Here is a 24068-nt window from a genome sequence, read left to right on the forward strand (position 1 = left end):
TTACTTAGATTTTGATAGCTATATGTTGCAGTTTTCTAGCAGATATCAGCTAGATGTTAAACCACTCCAGCTGAAGTTAGTTAGATGTTACCCAGCTTTTGATAGCTATATGTTGCAGTTTTCTAGCAGATATTAGCTAGATGTTAAACCAGTGGATTAGCTGGGCAACCTCTGATGTTTACCAGATGTTAAAGTTCAGTAGTTAGATGTTAAACTACTCTAGCTGAGGTTAGTTAGATGTTACCCAGCTTTTGATAGCTATATGCTGCAGTTTTCTAGCAGATATCAGCTAGATGTTAAACCAGTGGATTAGCTGGGCAACCTCTGATGTTTACCAGATGTTAAAGTTCAGTAGTTAGATGTTAAACTACTCTAGCTGAGGTTAGTTAGATGTTACCCAGCTTTTGATAGCTATATGCTGCAGTTTTCTAGCAGATATCAGCTAGATGTTAAACCAGTGGTTTAGCTGGGCAACCTCTGATGTTTACCAGATGTTAAACTTAACATATAGCTCTATAGAGAGAACATAGCCAGCTCACCTGAAGAGGCAGCATCTGTTCTAAATGATGAAAACTATTTATTTATTGGACACATTTTTAAAAGTGTGCTTAAATATTTGGGTTTTTAAACGTTTTTATCTCCAGGCTCGTAACAAGTACCTGTTTTTAACTCGAATGGCTCGAATCGATTATCACAATCCTTCCGAAATTCACACCCCTGCTCTGAAGCGACGTGCTGTAGAGATGTAAGGCAATTGATTGGGTTCTATAATGGTCGGTCTACGACGAATGGGTGGATTCCTTGAATAAATCACTAACCTACAGATGCTTGTGGTAGTTGTCGTAGTCGTGTAATGCCTTCTCCATCACTTTAAGCACTGAAAGTGACCTAGAGCTGGTTCTCCTTCACCATTAACAGCTTCTTTGAATGTTTGCGTGAAATTGCTGAGCCGTTTTACTCAAGGTGAACTACAGTCACGCTTCAGTATGCTAACTGAACGGCAGAGCGATTGTCTAAGGTGCCCGAAGATGGTGTGTGTGTGTGTGTGTGTGTGTGTGTGTGTGTGTGTGTGTGTGTGTGTGTGTGTGTGTGTGTGGCTCAACATTTACGAGTGCTCCTCCCATGGCTGTTGTGCTCCACTGCTCCCCTCTGCTCTTAGATTTATGACCCCTCTGCACTCTCTCAGTCCTGTACTAACAGCACACATACACACACACACATACACACACATACACATACACACACTATGGCCAACGATTCACGCCTGCCGCCTCTCATAATTCTCAGCTCTCTCAGCCCCCTCCTCACCGATGAACTCATCCCTCCATCCCCACCGCTCTCCCTCCTCTGCCTTGTCTCTCTGCCTCCCATCCATCACCCCCTAGCCATGAGCTCATCTACCAAAGGCCATGGCTCGCCTCAGATCTAGGGCTGCAATTTCTGTAAGCCACTATTATTCGATTATTTGACCAGCCGCAATGTTATGCCTTCTACAGTGGGACTGTCAAACTTTTAAATCTCCAATATTTGTAGAATTCAAAGAAAACATTGCATTAGAATAAAAAAATAAGCATTTTATGATGTGTAAAGCTCCGACTGCACCGACTCCAGCATGATTAGGCCCAAATAGATGCTTATGACTGCTACCAAAAGCATGCAAAAGCGTGCCAGGGCTGACCATGCATACTATACCCATCTATACCTATACCCATCTATATCTATACCCAGTATTTTGGGCACCTTTGACAAATTGCACAATTATTTTAATAGAGAAGCAGTAAACACCTCTGTGATTAGCCTCTTCAGCTAATCAAACTTAAAAGTGAGCTCCAGAGCATCTAGAGAAGAGTTTTGGAAACGAGTGCCGTGGACTGACCAGGTCAAACCAGAACTCTTTGGCCACAATCAGCAGGATCTGCATTTCATGCAAAGAACACCTTTCTAACTGTGAAGCCTGGAGGTGTTTTCAGGTTGTGTTACAGCCAGTGGCACTGGGGATAGCTTCTACAGCAGGACAATGGACCATGGAAGAGGCACGGACTGAGGCTGACCTGACCTCAGACCTAATCATCGTAGAGACTTTGTGGGTTGCTGCTTCTTCTCGGAAGAAGAGTGAGGGAAAACAGTTTAACTGCAAGAGCTGAACGATTTGTAGCGGACTCTGCAAAGTGCCCACTATATCAGGGTTCGTACGGGTCCTGGAAAACCTGGAAAGTCATGGAAAATAAACATGCTGAAATCCAGTACTGAATAGTCATTGAAAAATAACAAAATTGAAAAAATACTTATAATAATAATAGAATAATAGAAAACACAAACTTTTACATTAGCATCATTTTTCACATGACCAATCGCTGCCCGTATTTCATATGACCATGCACAGTTTTGGCCGTGCCAGCCTGGACAGTCTTTCAGCTACTAGCGTAGACTAAACATTCCCGTAAACAATATCTTTGGTCCTGGATTTTTTTTTTGCTACTTGAAAAGTCATTTGAAATGTATGAACCCTGTATATGGACAAAAGTATTGGGACACCTGCTCATTCATAGCTCATTCACCACCCAACCTCATCATCCCCAACTCCCCAACTCGTCCCAAAAGTACTGGATGGAGTTTCACCATCATCCCTTTATTCCAGAGAGCACAGTTCTTCCACTGCTCCACAGCTCAATGCTGGGGGGCTGTATACCCCTGTAGTCATGGTGCCACATCTGTGTCAGCAGTTTGTGCAACTCTAAAAGTAGCTGACTGCATCAAAAGCTAGTCTGGGTAACATCTAACTAACCTCAGCTAGAGTAGTTTAACATCTAGTGAACATCAGAGGTAGCCCAGCTAAACCACTGGTTTAACATCTAGCTAACATCTGCAAGATAACTGCAGCATATAGCTATCAAAAGCTGGGTAACATCTACCTAACCTCAGCTAGAGTAGTTTAACATCTAGCTAGCATAGTTTAACATCTAGTGAACACCAGGTAGAGTAGATAACATTTACCTAGCATCGGTAGTAGTTTACCATCTAGTTGTCTTCCAGATAAAGTAGTTTAACGTCTAGCTAACATCAGCTAGGTTGCCAAGGATTGTTACGGATGTAACCTGAGAAGGCAGGGGTAGCCCAGCTAATCCACTGGTTTAACATCCAGATAACATCTGCAAGAGAACTGCAACATATAGCTATCAAAAGCTGGGTAACATCTAACTAACCACATCTAGACTAGTTTAACATCTAACTAGTGTAGTTTAACATCTAGTGGACATCAGAGGTAGCCCAGCTAAACCACGGGTTTAACATCTAGCTAACATCTGCAAGAGAACTGCAACATATAGCTATCAAAAGCTGGGTAACATCGAACTAACCTCGGCTAGAGTAATTTAACATCTAGTTAACATCAGAGGTAGCCCAGCTTAACCACGGGTTTAACATCTAGCTAACATCTGCAAGAGAACTGCAACATATAGCTATCAAAAGCTGGGTAACATCGAACTAACCTCGGCTAGAGTAATTTAACATCTAGTTAACATCAGAGGTAGCCCAGCTAAACCACTGGTTTAACATCTAACTAACCTTAGCTAGAGAAGTTTAACATCTAGTGAACATCAGAGGTAGCCCAGCTTAACATCTAGTTAACATCAGAGGTAGCCCAGCTAAACCACTGGTTTAACATCTAACTAACCTCAGCTAGAGAAGTTTAACATCTAGTGAACATCAGAGGTAGCCCAGCTTAACATCTAGCTAACATCTGCAAGAGGACTGCAACATATAGCAATCAAAAGCTGGGTAACATCGAACTAACCTCAGCTAGAGAAGTTTAACATCTAGTGAACATCAGAGGTAGCCCAGCTTAACATCTAGCTAACATCTGCAAGAGAACTGCAACATATAGCTATCAAAAGCTGGGTAACATCGAACTAACCTCAGCTAGAACATCAGAGGTAGCCCAGCTAAACCACTGCTTTGATATCTTTGGCATTTAATAGAAGGGGTGTCCACAAACATTTGGACAGATAGTGTATATAGCAGTCCTAAAGGCACAGTAACAAAAAATGACTAATAGAAATGGTTGACTAATGGTTGCAGTCCTGCTCCATGCCCACTCACCCTCTTCCCTCAGAGGCCCATTTACTCCACATCGCCCTCAGCTCCAGCTCGCCATCGGCCGCCTACCTCTGCTGGAGCTTCAGTAGAGCGTCAGTGGCAGTGGAAGCGCTGAGCGTTTCGCTTGACAAGCGAGAAGCGTCCGGAACGACGGATGGCACCTTCTTCCCTCGTACCCGAATCTCGTTCCTCAGTTTGATTAAATGCCTCAGGTGCTTTTGTGACTCGTAGAGTATATTCACATAGCTGTGCACCATAAACAAGCTGTTATCACCCGCGGTGATTAATCACCCGCCATCACTGTTTGTCACAAGACGAATAGTGTGGGCGTGGAGAAACTTCGTGAGGAAAAGTGCTTGCTGTGTTGGAGATCAGGGCTGCATCTCCATGCCATGCGCTCTTCGCCGAGTGGAGTTTCAGCTCCACCTTGTGGATCGTTCACGTCGCAGCAGCTGTGCAGAGCTTCAGGATGAGAATGCATCGGGTCAAGCTTTGCTCGCTTGCATTGATGAGAGTTATTAGGAGGGATGTCTTTGCGGCGTTTAGATGTTTTCGCAACTGAGAGCATTCAGTAGCTCTCAGGCCTTCTTAAGCTGAAATCCTGGATGTTGTAGTAGCACAAAAAAAAATTGGTATGGCCAAAAATTCATGTACATATAATTAAATAGAGCAGTCAGAAAGTAGCTTCGTGAAATCGAGAGAGTGGGTATTTTCAAAAAATATGTGAAACTATGAAAACTATTGATTTTTGGATTTTTGCTCATATTTTAAGGTAAAATAGCTGCATAGTGTTGCTTTCAGGCCACAATACATTCATTAAAACTGGGAAACTGGTCAAAGCCAGTCTGGAAATGCTTAATATGGAAACGCATTGCAGTTAACAACAAGCAAAAACAATCATTTAATGTCTCTTATGCTCCAAACCCAAACTAACATCACCTATTCCTTCTCCATAGACATAGATGAGTCATTTGTAGAAGATAGTAGAAGATCCTTGAGGACGTTTTGGACGTTCTTCAGTTTGAAACTAAGGAGGAACCTCTTCAGGTGCTTGGAGGAACCTTAAATCTTCTCTTAAAACCTTTTCTTGAAGGTTCCTCCAAGCCCCTACGGAGGTTCCTTCACTGAAGAACCTCCAAAAGTTCCTCAGGGGGGTTTATTCAGCAGTTGTCTCGGGGTAGGAGGTCTCAGGGTATCTCCGGTGGAAGAAACCATGACCCTCAGACCTCATGTACATGTAATCCCCTTCAGACAGAGCGTTCTTCAGAATTTCAGTGCCGTTAAGCATCCCGTTTAGTCTAGACTTAGGCCTAGTCCAGATGTTTAATGCTTCCTAACTGCTGCTTTTGAGCCGTAGCTGCTGCAGCTTCAAACGTCAGGCTTGGCGGCGTCTCCTTGTGTCTGCGTTGAAGATCCTAGTGTGTGTGTGTGTGTGTGTGTGTGTGTGTGTGTGTGTGTGTGTGTGTGTTCATTCAGACAGCACATGTAGCCTCAGCATCCTTCTGTACCACTCCCACGATACACTCTCTCTCTCTCTCTCTCTCTCTCTCTCTCTCTTTCTCTCTCTCTCTCTCTCGCTAGACTGTGAGCTCTGTTGTTGTTCTTGTTATTTATTTGTTTATTTGTTTATTTATTCTTAACGTCTACCGGTGCAGTGTGTGTTGAAGTAAGCTGAGTTGCCCCCTCCCTGTAGGTTGAGTCGCTGGAATGCATCTTCGACGGGCCGCCCACGGTGGGGAGCGAGGACAGCCCTCCCCCCACCCCCGCCTCCCTCTACCCTCAAAGCCCCATGACTGTCCAGGTAACGGCCTCAAACCCTCCTCCCCGACATCTCCCCCAGACACGGGAACTGGCAGCAGCCATCTCTGTGTGCAGTCGTTCAGAGCGGGTCTTGTGTCTCGTCATGTCGCTGTCCGTGGTGGTGGTCCGGTCATCTGGTCATGCAGTGCTCTCAAAGCACGCGAGAGGCTTCATCCTAGGGATGAACGTCTTGTCTGTTTTTGCTGTTTCATGCTTTTAAACTGTTGGTCTAAAGACTGTTTAGGACTGTTTCACACTGTCGTAGTCTAGTTTTGGGTGAGTTCGCTTGAGAAGGCCGTAGAGCTTTAGTTTTTAGGTCAATGATACAACATGACGTGAATTCATCAGCTTTTAATGTTAAACCTGAAGCTAAATTCTTGGCCAAGGTTTTAACCCAGTCTTGGACTACAGTGCCAGTGCAGTTCCAGCGGTGGTCCGCCATTAATAATCCTATTTAGTCGAGTTTAGACTTAGACGTCCCCTAATGCTTGATGTCTCTGAGCAGTGGTCTGTAGCACTTCATTAACATTGCATTTGATTGATAGCCCAGACTCGTGCTCTACAAATGGTTCTTTGAGTGATGCCACAGATCAAAGGACCTACAGTCTGGACCTTGAATCCAGTTTCCAGTCCTGGACGTCCTATTTTTGTTTCTTCTGTAAATTTGATGTATCAAATAATTCCCTTCTAAAGGTTTAATTTTACAGGTTCTTCACATTCACTTCTCTTACCGAAACGGTTCTTTATGGAGAACTGATTTTTATGAATCTAGAGCATCACTTGAACCATTTGTAGCACCTTTATTTACTTTTAAAAGTGTAGGATCTTTATGAAAGCTTGTAATTTTGCAGTCTTGTTGTCATTTTAGACTTTGTAAACCTGAAATCCTGAATATTTAAAGCTACGTTAATGGAGATGGACTCCAAACCATCTGCCAGTGCCGTGCTAATGTTTTTCTTTACCAGTACAGATCCTGTTCATTTCTTGGTTTAGATTTAACCCAAGTTTAAAAGACTGATCAGTAGCTTCTACAGTATCCACATTCTAGGAAACATGACAAGTAAGCCTGTCCGTTAGCAGTCTCCCATCATGTACCTGTCGACCACCTGTGGTGGTCGGTCATCCTGTTTTGCAGTGGTAACGTCATGTGGACGTGGACCCAAGCACATCACTGCAGATGAAGGCTTTGTGTCCATGCTAGATGGTGCAGTTCCCAACATGCATGCCGTCCCATCTACCCTACTTGGACTACCTACTTGGGTGTGTGTGTATGTGTGGCAGCCTTCAGACCTGCATGAGACGGTTAGGAGCCTGTACCTGAAATGTGGACGTTGAGTGTCTGGAGCTCCTGGCCATTGACTGACTGCTGACATTGCTTCCCTTCTGAATATGGAGCAGTTGATGTCATTGGCTGCCAACGCACCCTCAGCCTCTCCGTTGCATGAATGAGTGAGTGTTGTCGAGTGATGGGACCTCCTTGTCCGTCCCATATGAAGTGTATGTCTTATGAGTGTTAACTATAACTGTCCTGACGATGGTACAGTGCTTCAGATCAGCTGTCTGTTTACGAAGGCTATGATTGCTTGACGATCAGCTACAGGATCAGCCAGAGATCAGCCCTCGCTGTCCTCGCTCTGCCTTGCTTGGAACCGTAGAAACGCTCTCAGTAAGAGTTTGTGCATTCAAGTCATTCAGTCAGTCACTTTCTCCGGTACGAGCCATCAGCCTTGAGCCGCCCCCAGTTTCCCGTCTGTGACGTCAACCCCCCGTTACGTCTCCCTTTGTGGCCGCAAAGTTGAACAGATAGAGCCCACGTTAGAGAAGGCATCAGAGAAGGGACGCTGTGGCGAGCACGGAGCGGACGGGGCGGCAGTTCCGCGGCACGCAAGATCATAGCAGTTCCATAGGAGAGAAAAAAAATCACCGGACCTCACATCCACCGGACACTGGGCGGACATTTCTGACCGGGGTTTTTTCTTTTGAGGAAGGGGTGGAAAAAAATAGGGAGGTCAGACGGTAAATAGGAAGAGGAGGACGCGATTCGCGGGGTGTCTCTCGGAGACTGCGGTTGAGGGGAAGAGAGGGCAAGAGAGAGAGAGAGAGAGAGAGGAGAGAGAGAGTGCAACAGCACTGAAGTGGACAGAATTGGCTGTGTCAGGAGAGAGAGAGAGAGAGAGGAAGAGAGAGAGAGATAGAGGGAGAGAGAGTTCCAGCCGAAGCCTCTCGGCTTCCTGCTGACTCATTTTGGAGCTGGAAGAGGCGGACGGAGGCACCTGCTCTGCCCTGAGCTCGTAGCCCTGCGCCACACAGCGCAACACACTTTCACTCACACACACCGCGAGCGAGCGAAAAAGAGAGAGAGCGCGCGAGAGAGAGAGAGAGAGAGAGAGAGCGAGGGAGGCAGGAGGTGAATAAAGCAGCAAGTCAGTGGATGCAGAGATTGTGAAAACCTCTCTCACTCTCCCACGGTCTCTTTCTGTCTCTCGGTCTCTCTCACTTTCTTGCTCTCTTGCTTGCTCTCTCTCCCTCCCTGCAGCACTGTGCGTCAGACAGTCGCTGCCTCCCTCTCCTTCTCTCTCTCTCTCTCTCTCTCTCTCTCTCTCTCTCTCTTCCTCTCGGTCTCTGTCTCTCGCTCTCTCCCTGCCGCTCGTCACAGGTTCACATAACCTGTGAGGCATGTTTTTGTCGCCGGCTCGCGCGTCGTGCAGAGACTACCTCTGAGAGGGAGATAGGGGGAGATTGAGATGCCTGCGTAGGTCGGGCTGCCGAGCGCAAACGCATACACACACACACATATACACACTCACACACACACACACACATCCACGCGCACCCGACCTCCGGCCCACCATGCTCAACTCAGTGTGGTACGCCAAAAAGATGGGCCGGCGCATCATGGGCACGCTGAGGAGGACCAAGAGGCTTCATCTGCACTTGTTGGTAAGTCTGAAACGCTGCAAGGGAAACGGAGGGGCGGGGGGTCAGTGATGGCATCTACTGCATCCACAACACACACAGCCTCTTTGGGGTTCTGCGGTCGGTCACACACACACTCACACACACACGTGCGGAGTTGCCTCGTTAAGACCGGTCCTATCTGTTGCATGCAGGGCTTTGGCGCTCCCCGCCACGCTGGTGTGATTTATTGATGTGAGCGCTTGTTTTCCCCGATATGGCAAAGGGAGACGGGGCACGTGATTGCCAGTAAGGGCTGGTAGCTGCTCGTGCATTGATGGAGTAGAGGTGCGTCATTTTCGAGGCGGTACGTCATTGCCTGTGAAAAGGCTTCGCTGTGATCAAAAAGCTCCCCTTTAGGATGTCAGGAGTAAGCCGTGTTGTGGGGGTGAGCGAGCGAACGGTGCAGTGCAGTGAGCGGCTCGTCCGTGATGTCCAGCATGTCTGCGTGCTCTAATGGGAAAACGTGGAAGCACATACCTCTTCCCCCTGCTGCCTGGCAACCTGCGTGCTCATGTCATGCAGCAGTGCTCGCAGTCTTTTATATACACACACACATAAACACACACACACACACACAGCTCCAGCAGGGAATCATGCATATGTTGGAATTCTTTGCTCCATAAAAGCCATAAATGTTAGTATTGATGTGAAGTGCTGTCCTGTTTTGAGACCCTCAAAATTGCACCCTTCTAAAATCCAGGCATCTCCGAGTACCGGGAATGCATGCAGTACCTCTGCTTAGACTTGGGTGGTCTTCTATTGCAGAATGTGCCCTAAACCTAATCCGCACAGTGTGTTTTCCTTTCTGTTGTTTTGATCCATGGATAACTCCGCTCCCCAGAACTCATTAGGCCCTCCCGAGACCCCTTTTCCTGACTTAGGTTTGCCGAGTTCTTGTGGCTGTCAGCGGGTAGATGTATTAAATTTGGCTTCTTGATAAGAGGTAACTGACGGGGCACACTGCAGGCAACATGGGGTGGTTAATCAGTGATGGCTCCTCCCCGATCACAAACATTGAGCAGAAGCAGCGGCAGGCATTATCCAGACAACATCTATGGGTCCTGACAGCACCAGCACAGCCAGTGACCAGCAGTGGAAGGGCCTGACCCTGGCATTGACTGGTCTAATTTGTTGGCCATTGTTTGTCTGTTGTGGACATTTTGACCCACGGACGGCTGTTGGAGGATTGGCTGTTGCAGCCAACCTTGACAGTTTCGTAGCTACGGAACCACTTCACAACCCTGTTCCTGCCCGTCTTGGTTGATGCCCCCGTGCCATTCAGTACTGCAGTACAGTTGTGGTCTAATGGTCAATTAGCAAGGTGGCCGACAGGACGGCTTAGCTCTGAAGAGAAGCTCTAAATGGGGTTTGCCGGATACTCATTAGACATGCACACAGTGTGTTCAGAGGTAATTGGGAATGTATTATTGATGTCCTGCCATATCTGTCGCCTGCCTTTCTATTGATGCTTGACGCTTGCTTGTTGGGATTGCCGTGTCTAAATCGATAGTTAAGGTGAAATTGAACATTAGCCACTTGCTCCACATTCGGAGGAGGAATTATCCAATGCCTTCCATCTGAAAGCCTCCTGAAATCTGCAGGAGGATGACTAATCTTCTCTGATCACCCCACATATTGACTGTATTCCAAAGCCAGGGAATGTTTTTCCTCCACCCTGCGCACTAATGAACGTGTCAGCAGACGAGGCCGAGGGGCTTGTTTACTATGGCGTCTGGTGCGGGCCAGGAGAGCGGAACCTCTGCATGGGAAATCCTGCTGGCTCTCTTAGATGTGCAAGTGGTTGCCATGGCTTTAGCTCCCACAGGAGTTTGAGCGGAGCCTGGTGACAAAATTACCCGACTCATCCGACACCTGTGGCACATCTCCGGAAGCTTCTGACTGGAAAGGTCCCTTGGAGAAGCCGCAGAGAAGAATCGGTGCACTTTACATACCAAACGGCACAACAGCGAACTCTTCTTAGCCGGGAAATTGCCCGACTCATCCGGCACCTGTGGCACATCTCTGGAAAGGTCCCTTGGAGAAGCCACGGAGAAGAATCGGTGCACTTTACATACCAAACGGCACAACAGCGAACTCTTCTTAACCGGGAAATTGTATTGGTCTCTACTACGCCATGTCTTGGATAGTTGTTTCTGAGGAGTTATGGACGGGCTTGTGGTGAGAGCTTGTGGTGAGAGCTTCGGCTTGAGTAGGTTTGCCGAGTTCTTGTGGCTGTCAGCGGGTAGATGTATTAAATTTGGCTTCTTGATAAGAGGTAACTGACGGGCCACACTGCAGGCAACATGAGGTGGTAATCAGTGATGGCTCCTCCCCGATCACAAACATCGAGCAGAAGCAGCGGCAGGCATTATCCAGACAACATCTACGGGTCCTGACAGCACCAGCACAGCCAGTGACCGGCAGTGGAAGGGCCTGACCCTGGCATTGACTGGTCTAATTTGTTCGCCATTGTTTGTCTGTTGTGGACATCTTGACCCACGGACGGCTGTTGGAGGTACGATGCAGCCAACCTTGACTGTTTCATTGGTCTCTACTACGCCATGTCTTGGATAGTTGTTGAGGAGTTATGGAAGGGCTTGTGGTGAGAGCTTGTGGTGAAACGGCTGAGCTTCGGCTGAACTTCTGTTGAACTCAACGCGGAGGAATAATTGAGCAGCCTGCTGTAATTCAATTGGCAGCTTTCAAATGTATCATTTGATTGATGATAGTGAGGACAGACGAGGGAATTACCAAAGCAACGGTTTTCTGGATTTGTCGAGTCGGGATCTCTGAATCTCTGAGATAGCCGTCACCAACTGTTGTTGGTGGCTGAAAGAGCAGGGATAGCCTTGCACGGATCCCCCCCTCCTTTGCTTTCTGCTTGGATTCCACCCTCCCAGTTCCTCTGGGTGCGGCTTGGCGGCTTGGTGGGCGTGTGGGAGTGTCTGAAGAGCCCCGGGGTCATGAGGACGCTGCACAGATGAAACCACCAGATACAGCCCGACGCAGGAAGCCACTCTCATAATTGAGGAAATCATTCAGAAAGGCACCCTCTCGCTCGAGATTTGTGTGTCCGTCCTTGTCGGTCAGTGCTGCGCTCCACTCCGAAGCCATTGGTGATGAACTACATCTTTGGCGGGAACACCTTGTACTCCAGGGGGAGTCGAGGTGGGAGCACCAGCTCAGCCCACGGCTCTGTCGGACCCAGGCTTCGCCCCTGGTCCATGCACAGCTCCTCCGAAGAGCCTGCCGAAAGCAGCCATTCCCGCTGGCGTCGCGTCCTGGCTGTCCTCACTCGACTCAATGCCTTCACCAACTGCGTCGCAGCAGGAGCCAGCCAGGTAAGGTCAGCCGGGCAGCACTACAGCCGCGAGTTGCCTTGTGGCGGTACGACCTGGGAAAGGGTCAAGGGGAAGTGTTTGCTCTGCTGTTTTAATTCTTGTGATTTGGTGGTTTGTAGCTTAATCTTTTGTTGTTTTAGTTTGTACATGTGTGCTTTCTAGACTTTCACCCAGCTTGCAGTTTGTAAACGAGGGATTTTAAGAGGAAAGGAATGAGCAAGTCATAAATCTGAGCAGGCCTCATGCTTTGCAGATGGCGGGTTAATAAATGCCCCAGTTTCTTGATACTAGGATACTCTTAGTGGCTTTTCATGTAATTATAGATTACATTGATGGTAAACTTAGTCTGCAATTACTAAGATGAATAAATCTAGGAATGTATGATGCTTTCAGAATCGTTTCAGTATCTGCAGATAATAGCTCAGAAAAAAGTGGCATTGGACATGTATTTAGATTTCACATATATTTTAAATTATTTTGAATTTTTATTATTTTTAATTATTTTTACATTTTATTTTTATTTCAGATTTTACCCTGACCCTTAAAAATAAAGGCACTTCAAATGGTTCTCTGAGGGATAGTGGTAGGGGTATCTTTGAATTATTAGCCTTTCAAACAAGCTGAGGGATTTTTTTGGGTAAAAAAACGCTCTGGAGAAGAGCGTCTGCTAAATGCCGTAAATGTAAATGTTAAAAGTGATGCCGTAGAAGAGCCACTTTTGGTTCCATGAAGAACCGTGTTTGTAAAATAGGTGGAAAGAGCCGTTTAAAGGTCTAGAGAACCTTCACTTGATGGTACCAGTTTAATTGGCTCTATATTATTAACGTGGTTAATACAATATTATATACATGGTTAGAACCATATATTTACTATATTTTTAATACTATATATATTATATATAGTACTATATTATTAACATGGTTAAAACCATATTATTAACATAATTCTTTATGTAACTAACGTGGTTCATGTATGGCCTGGCTAATAAATAGGAATAAATAGGGGTCACCCAATGCACAGTATGTAGTATTTTGCCACCCAGACAGAACACACTACTGCTGCCATCAAATGCAACCACATAATTGTCTCTTATTTACAATTTCCTGCACTAAAACAACATATATATATATATATATATATATATATATATAACGTTAATAAAATGTTTTACATTAAGCACAGAATATATATTGTGGATATGTGTATCGGTTATGGTAGTACTAACGAATGTAGTGCTCATGTTTCAGCATGGCTCAGAATTCTAGTATTATATCTACGTTATAGTTTTAAATAAAGCTAATTATTGAAATTATTAAGTTGCTAAGGTAGCATCACAGTGCACTCAATACTTTATTTAATGATTTTAATTGAATGATTTTTGTTATTCAAGCCTACCTTAAATACTAGCTGGATGCTTATAAAAAATATATTTATTATTATTAAATAATTCCTGTTTTAGTGCAGGAAATGTGAAATTGTGAATAGAAACAGTTATGTGGTTGCATTTGATAATTCTATAAATTAACAGTCGATCTGTGAGCTTTAACTTTGTAAGCACAGTTGGGCTAATTAGCAGTACTGTAATGTAATGCAGTCCACCAGTATTTCCATTACTGTAATCACTCGTCCTTTGGATTAGAGTCACTTGGAGATGCTTATAAGCTCCAAGTGAGGTCCAAGTCAAGATAAAATCCATACATTTCATACATTTCTCTCATTTAAAAAAACATTATGTAACATCATGTAAGTTCTTCAGGTGCTATCTCCATAAGAACGAGATAAGTTATAAGTTGTCATTTGCACAACATGTCAGGACATTTATGCATTGAAATGCTTGTGGTGAGGCTCAGGTTGATGCTCTACAGGAGGACAAAACTATGTATATATATACTAAACATATTAAAATAAAGTTTTATAAAATTATATGAAATAAATACAAATTATAAACAAAATATACACAAAAAACAGGATATACAAGACAGGAGGGATCTGTAGAAATTCTTTGATATGTACATTTATGAGACAGGTATAGTCTGAGAGAGAGTGGAGCTCAATATAAATATGTATGTTTATTTATGTTTATGTCTATATCTGTTGTATAAAGTGACTTAGTGATGTTGTCCATAGTAGCAATGTATACAGTAGTAGTATAGCACCTCTCCGTGATGGATGCAGTGATGTTGGAAGGTGGGAAGTGTTATCTCGGCCTATGTAGCAGTTTCAAATCCGTACCTATTTTATAAGTAAGTAATTATATTATACTATATTATATTATATTATATTATATGCTCCCAGCAGACCACATACACACACACTTAAACTACACACACATGTTCAGAGAATAGAGATTGTAAAAATAATGAGAATAAAAAAGAATGTAAAAATACAATGTGCAATACCCCCCCCCCCCCCACACACACACATGTGCAATTAAGAGTCATTTGCAATTACCTGTAAATAATCTGTAAAAAATATTGTTATTGCTTTTTACTTCTATTATATATATTAGAAGTGTATATATTGTGTATATATTGGTAATTCATCTATGTTTTTGTATCTGAGTGTCTTACTATCCCTCTTCTGCTGTGACCCTGAGAATTTCCCCACTGTGGGACTAATAAAGGATTATCTTATCTTATCGTATCTGATCTTATTCCCACTCTTTCAGTGCCACTCCATGTTTTGGCCAGTAGATGGCAATGGAATTGCATTGCGTTCACCGAGGGGAACCAGCTTGCTGCCGGGCTGATCTTAATCCTAACCAAATCCTAGCAAATTTAGATTTCTTCCTTCCCACTGTTGTTAACCACAGTTGCAGTTCAGCACCCAATGAGTGTCAGTATAAAAAAAAACCCAACAGCTGGCTGCTTTGAATATTTGCTTCTTTTCCTCAGCAATGTTCTGTCAAACCTGCCTGTCATGCACAGATTGATTTTTTATTTAGAATTACAGCAGGTTGAGAACTGTAAAGCGCCCCCGTTTCTCCATGTTCTCCATACCCTCGTCAAATCCAAATCCACTTAGGCTTCAATCCAGTAGCTTTAGAGTTGTCATGTCGACGCAATCTCGGCCATGCCTGTATTATTCATCCCTCCGTTCATAATTTACTCAATGTAAAGACCTCCTGCATCCACACAGCGATGAGCCATCTGGTATGATAGCGTGGACACACACAAGCAAGGACGTGTTCTTTGTAGCGCGCCTCGCTAACGTCCACGATTGACCCAGAATAGCTGAGGCGTCGCTGTGATCGTTCCGATTGGAATAGCTGAGGCGTCATTGAGATGGTTCCGATCAGAATAGCTGAGGCATCGTTGAGACGGTTCCGATCAGAATAGCTGAGGCATGGTTGAGACGATTCCGATCGGAATAGCTGAGGCATCGTTGAGACTGTTCCGATTGGAATAGCTGAGGCGTCGTTGAGACGGTTCCGATCGGAAAAGCTGAGGCATGGTTGAGACAATTCCGATCGGAATAGCTGAGGCATGGTTGAGACGGTTCCGATCGGAATAGCTGAGGCATCGTTGAGACGGTTCCGATCGGAATAGCTGAGGCGTCGTTGAGACGGTTCCAATCAGAATAGCTGAGGCGTCGTTGAGACGGTTCCGATTGGAATAGCTGAGGCGTCATTGAGATGGTTCCGATCAGAATAGCTGAGGCATCGTTGAGACGGTTCCGATTGGAATAGCTGAGGCGTCATTGAGATGGTTCCGATCAGAATAGCTGAGGCATCGTTGAGACGGTTCCGATCAGAATAGCTGAGGCATGGTTGTGACGATTCCGATCGGAATAGCTGAGGCGTCATTGAGACGGTTCCAATCAGAATAGCTGAGGCGTCGCTGAGACGGTTCCAATCAGAATAGCTGAGGCATGGTTGAGACGATTCCGATCGGAATAGCTGAGGCGTCGTTGAGACGGTTCCGATCGGAATAGCTGAGGCGTCGTTGAGACGGTTCCGATCGGAATAGCTGAGGCGTCGTTGAGACGGTTCCGATCGGAATAGCTGAGGCGTCGTTGAGGTGATTGGTAATCTGTTCGAGGCGTAATAAACAGCTGGGCACTTCAAAGCCCTGTTTTCGTGGGTAGAAGGTTGGAGCGACTGAACATTAGTGCATTAGATTTTGGAGGAGGAGTTTTGATGTACCCTTGAATGTGAAGGTGCTACAAAGGTTTCTTTGAGTCATTTTTAAAGAATTTCCAATTTCAACATTCTTCACACTTACATCTCCTTTCTAAATCTGAACGGTTATAGCACCTGTAAGTCTGTCTGCAGTGGAAAGCTCTAGAAACAGCCGAGCTGGCTCAGTGAGCTGTTCGCTCTTCTGCTCAACGGCATACGCCTGACATACGGCATTATCTCATGAAACCAGTTCACTCCATTAGCATTTATGGAAATGGTTTTCAGTCTTGGAGCATCCGTGATCGATCTCACCCGCTTTCTGTTTAGGAAGGCCTTGTTAATGAGGTCGGTCAGGGACACCATCAGAGCAGGGCAGGGGTACCTCAAGGAGCAAGCTTAACTCCTGAAGCGCTGGCATTGGAGGGGAAAGGGGGCGTCTGCTAAACGAAATTCTTTTGCTTTGCGGCTCAGAGTGTTGGCTGCGGTCGAGGCGCGCTGGCTTTGGTGTGCGAATTCGAGCTCAGCATTGATTATTCATGCCAGGAAAAAGCCCCTCTGCTCTGGTTGGCTGTGCCCATTGGAGCTCGCTAATTGGCATGAGAACGCGAGGAGATGAGAGCGAACAAGCGAGAGACAGAATGCTAGACAGTAGGAGTGTGTGTGTGCGTGTGTATGTATGTGTGTCAGCGCCTCGCATCCCACGCTACACACACACACACACAAACACAGCGGCGGAGGAAGCTGAAGTCTGAGAAACCCCATTGGATTCTCCTCTCTGCTTATTCGCGGCCAAGGAGCCCCGGAATCCTCCCTCCGAGCTTCTTCACGCAGAGGAAGAACATCACCTTTAGATCCTTCAGCATCATCACCATCACCACCACCACCACCACCTCATCTCATCTGATGGTGAGCTGGTCTCCGTCTACACGTTCTCCTCTGACATCCACCCTCCAAGCATGACCACCTACTTCTCCAACGCCGATTACACCTGCCGAAGGTCTGACGAAGGCACGGACGCCGGGCTTCCGGAAAGGAGGAACATCCGGCAACCCAGGGTGAACCTCAGGCGGGAGCCCCTTTCTCAGCCTCAGCAAGTCTTCTACAGCTCCTGCACCCTGCCTGCTAACACCGGCAAGACCAAGGCCAAGTTCCTCAACCTAAGGGACAGCGTGAGGAAGAGCCCCACCAAAAGTACAGCCAAAGTGACCGTGCCAGGGGAGCGGTTCTCCAGCAGGGTCGAGCTGCTCAGGGCAGAGCTTTCGCTGGATAAGGTGCGTACGTGAAGAGAGAGTCATTGATTGGTAGGAAACTCTGGATGTTTAGCTGGATGTTTGTTTGCGTAACGTTTTGCGTGGTTTAGTTGGTTTAGGTGGTCTGGTCCTTTGATTAGTTGGTGGTCCCATATTTCTGGTGCATGTATCTGCTGATCCCATGCCAGCGCAGGTATTGTAGATCTGTAGCCCAGCATCATCTAGATGTTTTGTTCCTCTGAAGACCAATCGGTTTGAATGATGTGCTGGAATCCGTCATTCCTAAACAGAGGAAGTGTTAGCATTAGCTCCATCTGTGTAATACTGAGTGGTGGGTCCCCTTGTGCCGCAACAACCGATCCAAGTCATGGGCTCCATAAGACCTCTAAATGGCACCAAGACAAACATTAGCAGCAGATCCTTTAAGTCCTGTAGGTTGAGGTGGGGTGGGGTGAGGTGGGGCCTCCATGGATTGCATCAGTCAGCCTTGTGTGCCCATGACCCTCTCAGTGGGTAACAGGGGGTTCCTTTCTTGGAGGAGATGTTTCTACAAGACCCCTGATGCTGACCTACAAAGCCAAGACTGGACCAGCCAGCCCCTCCACCAGTACTTGATGGCGATGGTCAAAAGCCGATCTGCACCAAGAGCCCTTCCAGCTTCGAGTACGGCTCGGCTCGACCCGCCATCCTTTAAGATCCACGGAAGACGAGCGTCCAGACTTTTTACTGTCCTGCACCGAAGTGGTGGAGCGAACTTCTCCTGGGTGTCCGAACGGCTCAGAGAGTCCAACGCTCGCTGTCCTCAAACCCAGACTGAAGACCCACCTCCTCTTCTGAGAGTACTTGGGTGAAGAGTAGAGTATTATAGTCTCCATATTGACTTGAGGGTTTAGTAGAGTCTAAAATTTGAGAGTCTGAGGCTCTTCTTGAGTAAACAGCGAAGCACTTTTGGAGAAGAGCTTCTGCTAAATGTCGTAAATGTTGAAGTGCCTCAGATTGTTATGCTTTATATATTTTTCCTGCTTCAAGAACTGACTGTTCACTTGCTGCCTAATTTATCCACCCCTTGACAGGAGGCACTGTAGATGAAGATGATCAGTGGTACTAATGTTATGGCTGATTGGTGTATATTGTGTGTGTTTTTTTTTAGGTTGGATACATTCAGAGCAATTACTTTCACAATTATAGGTCTAATGTGGAGCGGTAAAGTAGGGCTCAGATCGATGCTATTGATGAGCACCAATTTTAGGTTCAGCTGGGACAGTGTTGCGTGGTCCAGTTCCATCATCTGGGCCTCCAGCATTGTTACACGCTCATGTCCATGTGTGTGTCTGTGTGAGTAGTAATGTAGTAGTGATGCTAATGGACAGTGAGTGATGTTGCCGATTATTTCATGGACGCCATAGCAACAGTGTAGTATTCCCACACTATTTGAGCAGAACCGGTCTTTGGGACATTGGGAATGTCCTGTCCCGAGTTATGTCAGTGATTGGAAAGCACTGTGTACCCGGCTCTCATACGTCGACCCTGGAGAGAGCAAGGCCAATTGTGCTCTCTCTGGGCTAGCAGCATGACCAGCGCCTTACTCCACTGGACCACCCAGGGCCCCAAGCTGCTCTGGTTGACATGCTGGGTCACTAAGCCCTGAAGAGGCTCTGCAGTCACTTACAGTGGCTTACAGATACGAGCTGGTGAGCAAACGGATTAAGCTGGTCACTCTTTTCATTTGAGGGTGGATTAGCTGGTTGACTAGCTGGCTATACTGGTGGACCAGTTTGGTCAAGCTGGTCATACTGGTCATACTTCGTCCAGCTTCTGTTTACATTTTTCACTAAAAGGCATCCTTAGTATGATCAGACCATGAGATCCAATGCCAGTGTTCAGAGGTCAGGGTCATCCAGTGGCCAGTATGTGGTGCTGAATTTTTTGACCCATATCAAGAAGAAGTTTTCCGCCTTATTTGCGTGCTAAAATGTCACACAAGGGGATGCACAACATTTCTGGCATCATTAACATCATAATTTATTGAACATGGACTAGAACCGTATTTATAAATAAAAATTGATTAAAAAACATTAATAAAAAAGTATATCATATATATAATATATAACAAAAAATATATAAAAATATATAATAAATATATAAAAATAAATAATAGTAGTGCCGCAAACACACATTTCTGCATTTTTTATATAAAACAAAGTCCCCATGTGAGCAACTGTGAATGAAAACTGTGTGAAAAAGTGCAAATAACAGCAGCAACCCCCTAATTTTTGAGAGAAGGAAATTATGTAAGCATTACAGACAATATTAAAAGGTCTAGGTCTATTCTGTGCTATTTATTTTTTCTTTCACTAACTGTAGCAACACTTTTTAATAATTTACCAGTAACATTCAGTTCATATATGGCCGCAGAACTTAATTAAATATCCGAATTTAAGCCTTACCTCCACCAGGACTGTTGTTGCTGTTGTCTTCCAAAAATTTTGTCTTGGGGTTCTTCACATGCGGCAGCCACACGTTCCACCATCCCAATATTTTGAGGACTTTAACACTTTAAATTGGCTGAACTAAACACAGAAATATCGGCTGATATATTCCGATATATTAAAAAATGGCAAATATCGCTCCGATATATCGGTCGACTTCTAATAACAAGAATGTTTTTCTTCTTGTAATCAAAGGTTTCTCACCAAGATGGAGGATTACTTTAAGGGGGTTACACAATGTGGTGGGACAGTAGAAAGTTCCCACATTCCTGTAATGGGGAACAGCGGGGGACTCACTCTGTAATACTGCCAGCTGTGGTCAGTCGTCTACTGGAGAGAGAGAGAGAGAGAGAGGTACAGAGTGCAGGAGAGAGAGAAACCAATATCAATAACAGTAATAATTACTTATGAACTTTTTTTTTGTAACCTGGCAGACATATTTGCGCTTGTCTATCTGTATCTGGACGTGGAAAGCATGTTCATGTGTGTGTTGTGTTTTGATGGAAACTCACGCATCCAGAACTGCTCTCATCTTCACTGGAGTCCTCGACAGCTTCCCAAAACCATTCTCTTAACTTTCTTCCATTTACGACTGTCCACCACCGTCCTCTACACAGTGTACTTAGCTAAAAAACATGCATAGCATCTCTCAGGATCACACAAATGTGACATACATGTGAATCAAATACATGTACACACTGTGCACACACATGCTCATACACTCCTCACCTTCCCCCTATCCCAGTGCTTGGCCCCCCATGTATTGCAGTTGTCTATACGGTATTGTGTCTTGAGCATTGAAGGCAAAGTAAATCATTTGGAGGTGGTTAAGTGAACACACTTTAGATATATATATATATATATATATATATATATATATATATATATATACGTCTTTACTTTTTCCAGTCTTTCACACTTACTCTTCTGTCAGTGCTTGGACCCCTATGCATTGCTGTTCTGTATAAACACAGCCTGTTCAGACAGTTCGGCTTCACAGTGTATTTCAGTAAATACACACATGACACTCGTACAGATACACATATGTTGGGATGTACCACACACACTCATACATTCTCCCATCCTAGTGCTTGGCCCAGTGTCTTTCAGTTAATACACACATTTGCATTGGCAATTCATTAGCTTCTGCTGATACACACACACCTTTTGTCTCCCCCCATGCAGTTGTCTATACAGTATTTTTTATATATTATCCTAAACACTTCCTATGTTTAGGATATTATTTTATATATATATTATTTTTATATATGTATTTGTAATAACTTAATATAAAACATCTAAAACTTTTGCATTGTGACTGTACAGTGTGTATACTCTGATAATCTTCCATGTGCTTGGCCCCCTGTGCATTGCCATTCTGTATATTTACAACATAATAAGGCTGTTTTTCTGCACTGTCTTTCAGTAACTACACAAATGGCATTTCACAGGTTTCTGCAGATACACACATACTGGGATGTAATATACACACACACACATAATCACTGACATTCTTCCATTACAGTGCTTGGACCCCTATGCATTGCCGTTCTGTATATACGCAACCTGTACACAACAGACCGTTATTTTGCACAGTACATACATGTAAGTGGCACTTTTACAGGCTTCAGCAGATACACACATATTGGGATATAACACACATACACACAAACACACACACACGCATAATCACTGACACTCTTCCATTACAGTGCTTGGCCCCCTGTGCATTGCCATTCTGTATATATACAACCTATTAAGGCTGTTTTTCTGCACCGTGTCTTTCAATAACTACACAAATGGCATTTCACAGGTTTCTGCAGATACCAGATGCTGGGATGTAACACACAGACACACACACTCACACACACATAATCGCTGACACTCTTCCATTCCAGTGCTTGGCCCCCCTCTGCATTGCCGTTCGTATATACTTAACCTGTCCAGACTGGCATTTCATAAGCATTTCATACACACATGTACCCCACACACTCCTTACGTTCTCCCCTCCCCCCTGCCTGCCCCCTATGCATTGCTCTTGTGTATGTATGTATGTGACCTGACCTCTTCCCCCATGCTATTGTTTAGCAGACAGATGCTGCCCCACCCTCCGTTCCCATAATCCCTGTGATCCCAATCTCGCCCGTCCCTGCGGAGGCCGCCATCATCCCTCCACCGACGTCACAGGTCTTTTTTTTGTGTATTTTTTTTTTTCTCATTTTCTCCTCTTCTCTTCTTTAGCCCTTCACCCCCCCCCCCCCCCTCTCTCTCTTTTTCTCTCATTCTCTTGCTCTCTCACCCCTCCCTCCTCTTTCTGTTGGTCATTTGCCGCTGATCCACTGCTCTTTTGATGGGGCTGTAGAGATTACTGGCCCAGGAGAGAATGGGCTGGAGTGCCACTCACCTCCCCTTCACTGAAACAGCTTCTGTGTGCCAAGTGGACAGCCCTCGGCGGAAGAGAGAGGGAGAGAAAAAGCGCGAGAGGGCAAGAGAGAGAGGATTTAATTTAGGCTATTTTGAGAAGTAGCAGCATTCATGCTCCAGCACTGCATATTCTGCAGCATAAAATGCGAAGTACGTACGTATTGCCGGGCACTCTGCCTTAATCCCGTGTCAGTGCCGGTGCTGGTGTGTGTAGCGTCATGAGGAGAGTAAGTTAACGCACCTTTGCTCCAATGGCACAGGAGGCTGTCGGTAGTTATAGTGTCCACTAAAAAAAAACAACCATTTGATTGGTTCGGACGCATGCAGAAATGGATGCCTAACTGGAGTACTCTCTTTTGCAGGCAAATCCACCCCCTGTTGTGGTGAATACAGAGAGTTTGGATTCAGCCCCATACGTAAGTGTCTCTGATTTCTGTTTATTAATGATGCTGGGCTTGTCTGAGTACTAATTGTGTTTTGGAAAATGTTTAGATTCACTGTTCCTGCTGTTGTTATTATCGTTCTTAAATTACGTCATATTATGGATCTGCTAAACGTATGACATATGTGTAGCCTTCCATAGTTCCACATTCACACATGCAGTCTTTTATTTTCTCACTTTCTTATCCGTGCTTGGGCCCCTTCGCATTGCTGTGCTGTATATAGTAAGCTTTAGTGAATACACACTCCACATCCTTGCTTGCCCAAGTATAAAAATGAATTTATGTGTTTCAAACCCATAATAAATTGGTTTGAAGCACATTCAATTACAGTATATACAGTTAATGAGTGCGGTACGGTGTCTACACTTTTGCACAGTACTGTTTCTGGCCACTGTTTTGTATCAGAAAGCACGTATATCACATTAGGTAGTCTTCTATAGTTCCACATTCACACATTCAGTCTTTAGTTTTCTCCTATTCGTGCTTGGGCCCCTATGCATTGCTGTTCTGGATATAGTACGCAAATAGTGCGGCATGGTGTCTAAACTTTTGCACAGTACTGTTTCCGGCCGGTTGGACACTATTTTGTATCAGTAAACACACATATGATATTAGGCAACCTTCCAGAGTTCAGTCTTTCACTTTTCTTTTCGGTGCTTGGCCCCCTAAGCATTGCTGTTCTGTATATACGCTGCCTATTCAGACTGTGCCTCTATACAGTGCCCTTCAGAAAATACACACATAGCATTTCACAGGCTTGCTAGGCCAAGTACGACATGTCATTCGAAACACAGTTTGTTAAAAATTTACATTTCCTGTTGTTTTTGTTCGTGCATTAATTCACAGATCTGTTAAATTACAGTATGTCCAATGAATGAGTGCCGTATGTTGTCTAAACTTTTGCACACTACTGTTTCCGGCCGCTTGGACACTATTTTGTATCAGTAAACACACATGATATTAGGCACCCTTCCATAGATCCACATTCAGTCTTTACATTTACATTTAAGGCATTTAGCAGACGCTCTTCTCCAGAGCGACTTACAAAAGTGCTTCACTATTTACCCAAGAAGAACCTCAGCTGGTCTAAATAGACTAATAATTCAAAGATACCGTTAATCTTAGACTCTAATAAACCCAAAAAGTCA

General features: G+C 45.0%; 1 protein-coding gene across 1 annotated transcript in view; it reads left to right on the forward strand.

Annotated features, from left to right (window-relative positions):
• dlg1b (discs large MAGUK scaffold protein 1b) overlaps positions 1–24068 on the forward strand; it is a 137104-nt gene that overhangs the window by 64197 nt on the left and 48839 nt on the right. Inside the window, 2 exon segments of the mRNA XM_072669294.1 lie at positions 22142–22240; positions 22840–22893. Of these exon segments, the coding sequence (XP_072525395.1) occupies positions 22142–22240; positions 22840–22893 (153 nt within the window).

This window comes from Salminus brasiliensis, chromosome 23 (genome assembly GCF_030463535.1).
Source record: "Salminus brasiliensis chromosome 23, fSalBra1.hap2, whole genome shotgun sequence".
NCBI lineage: Eukaryota > Metazoa > Chordata > Actinopteri > Characiformes > Bryconidae > Salminus > Salminus brasiliensis.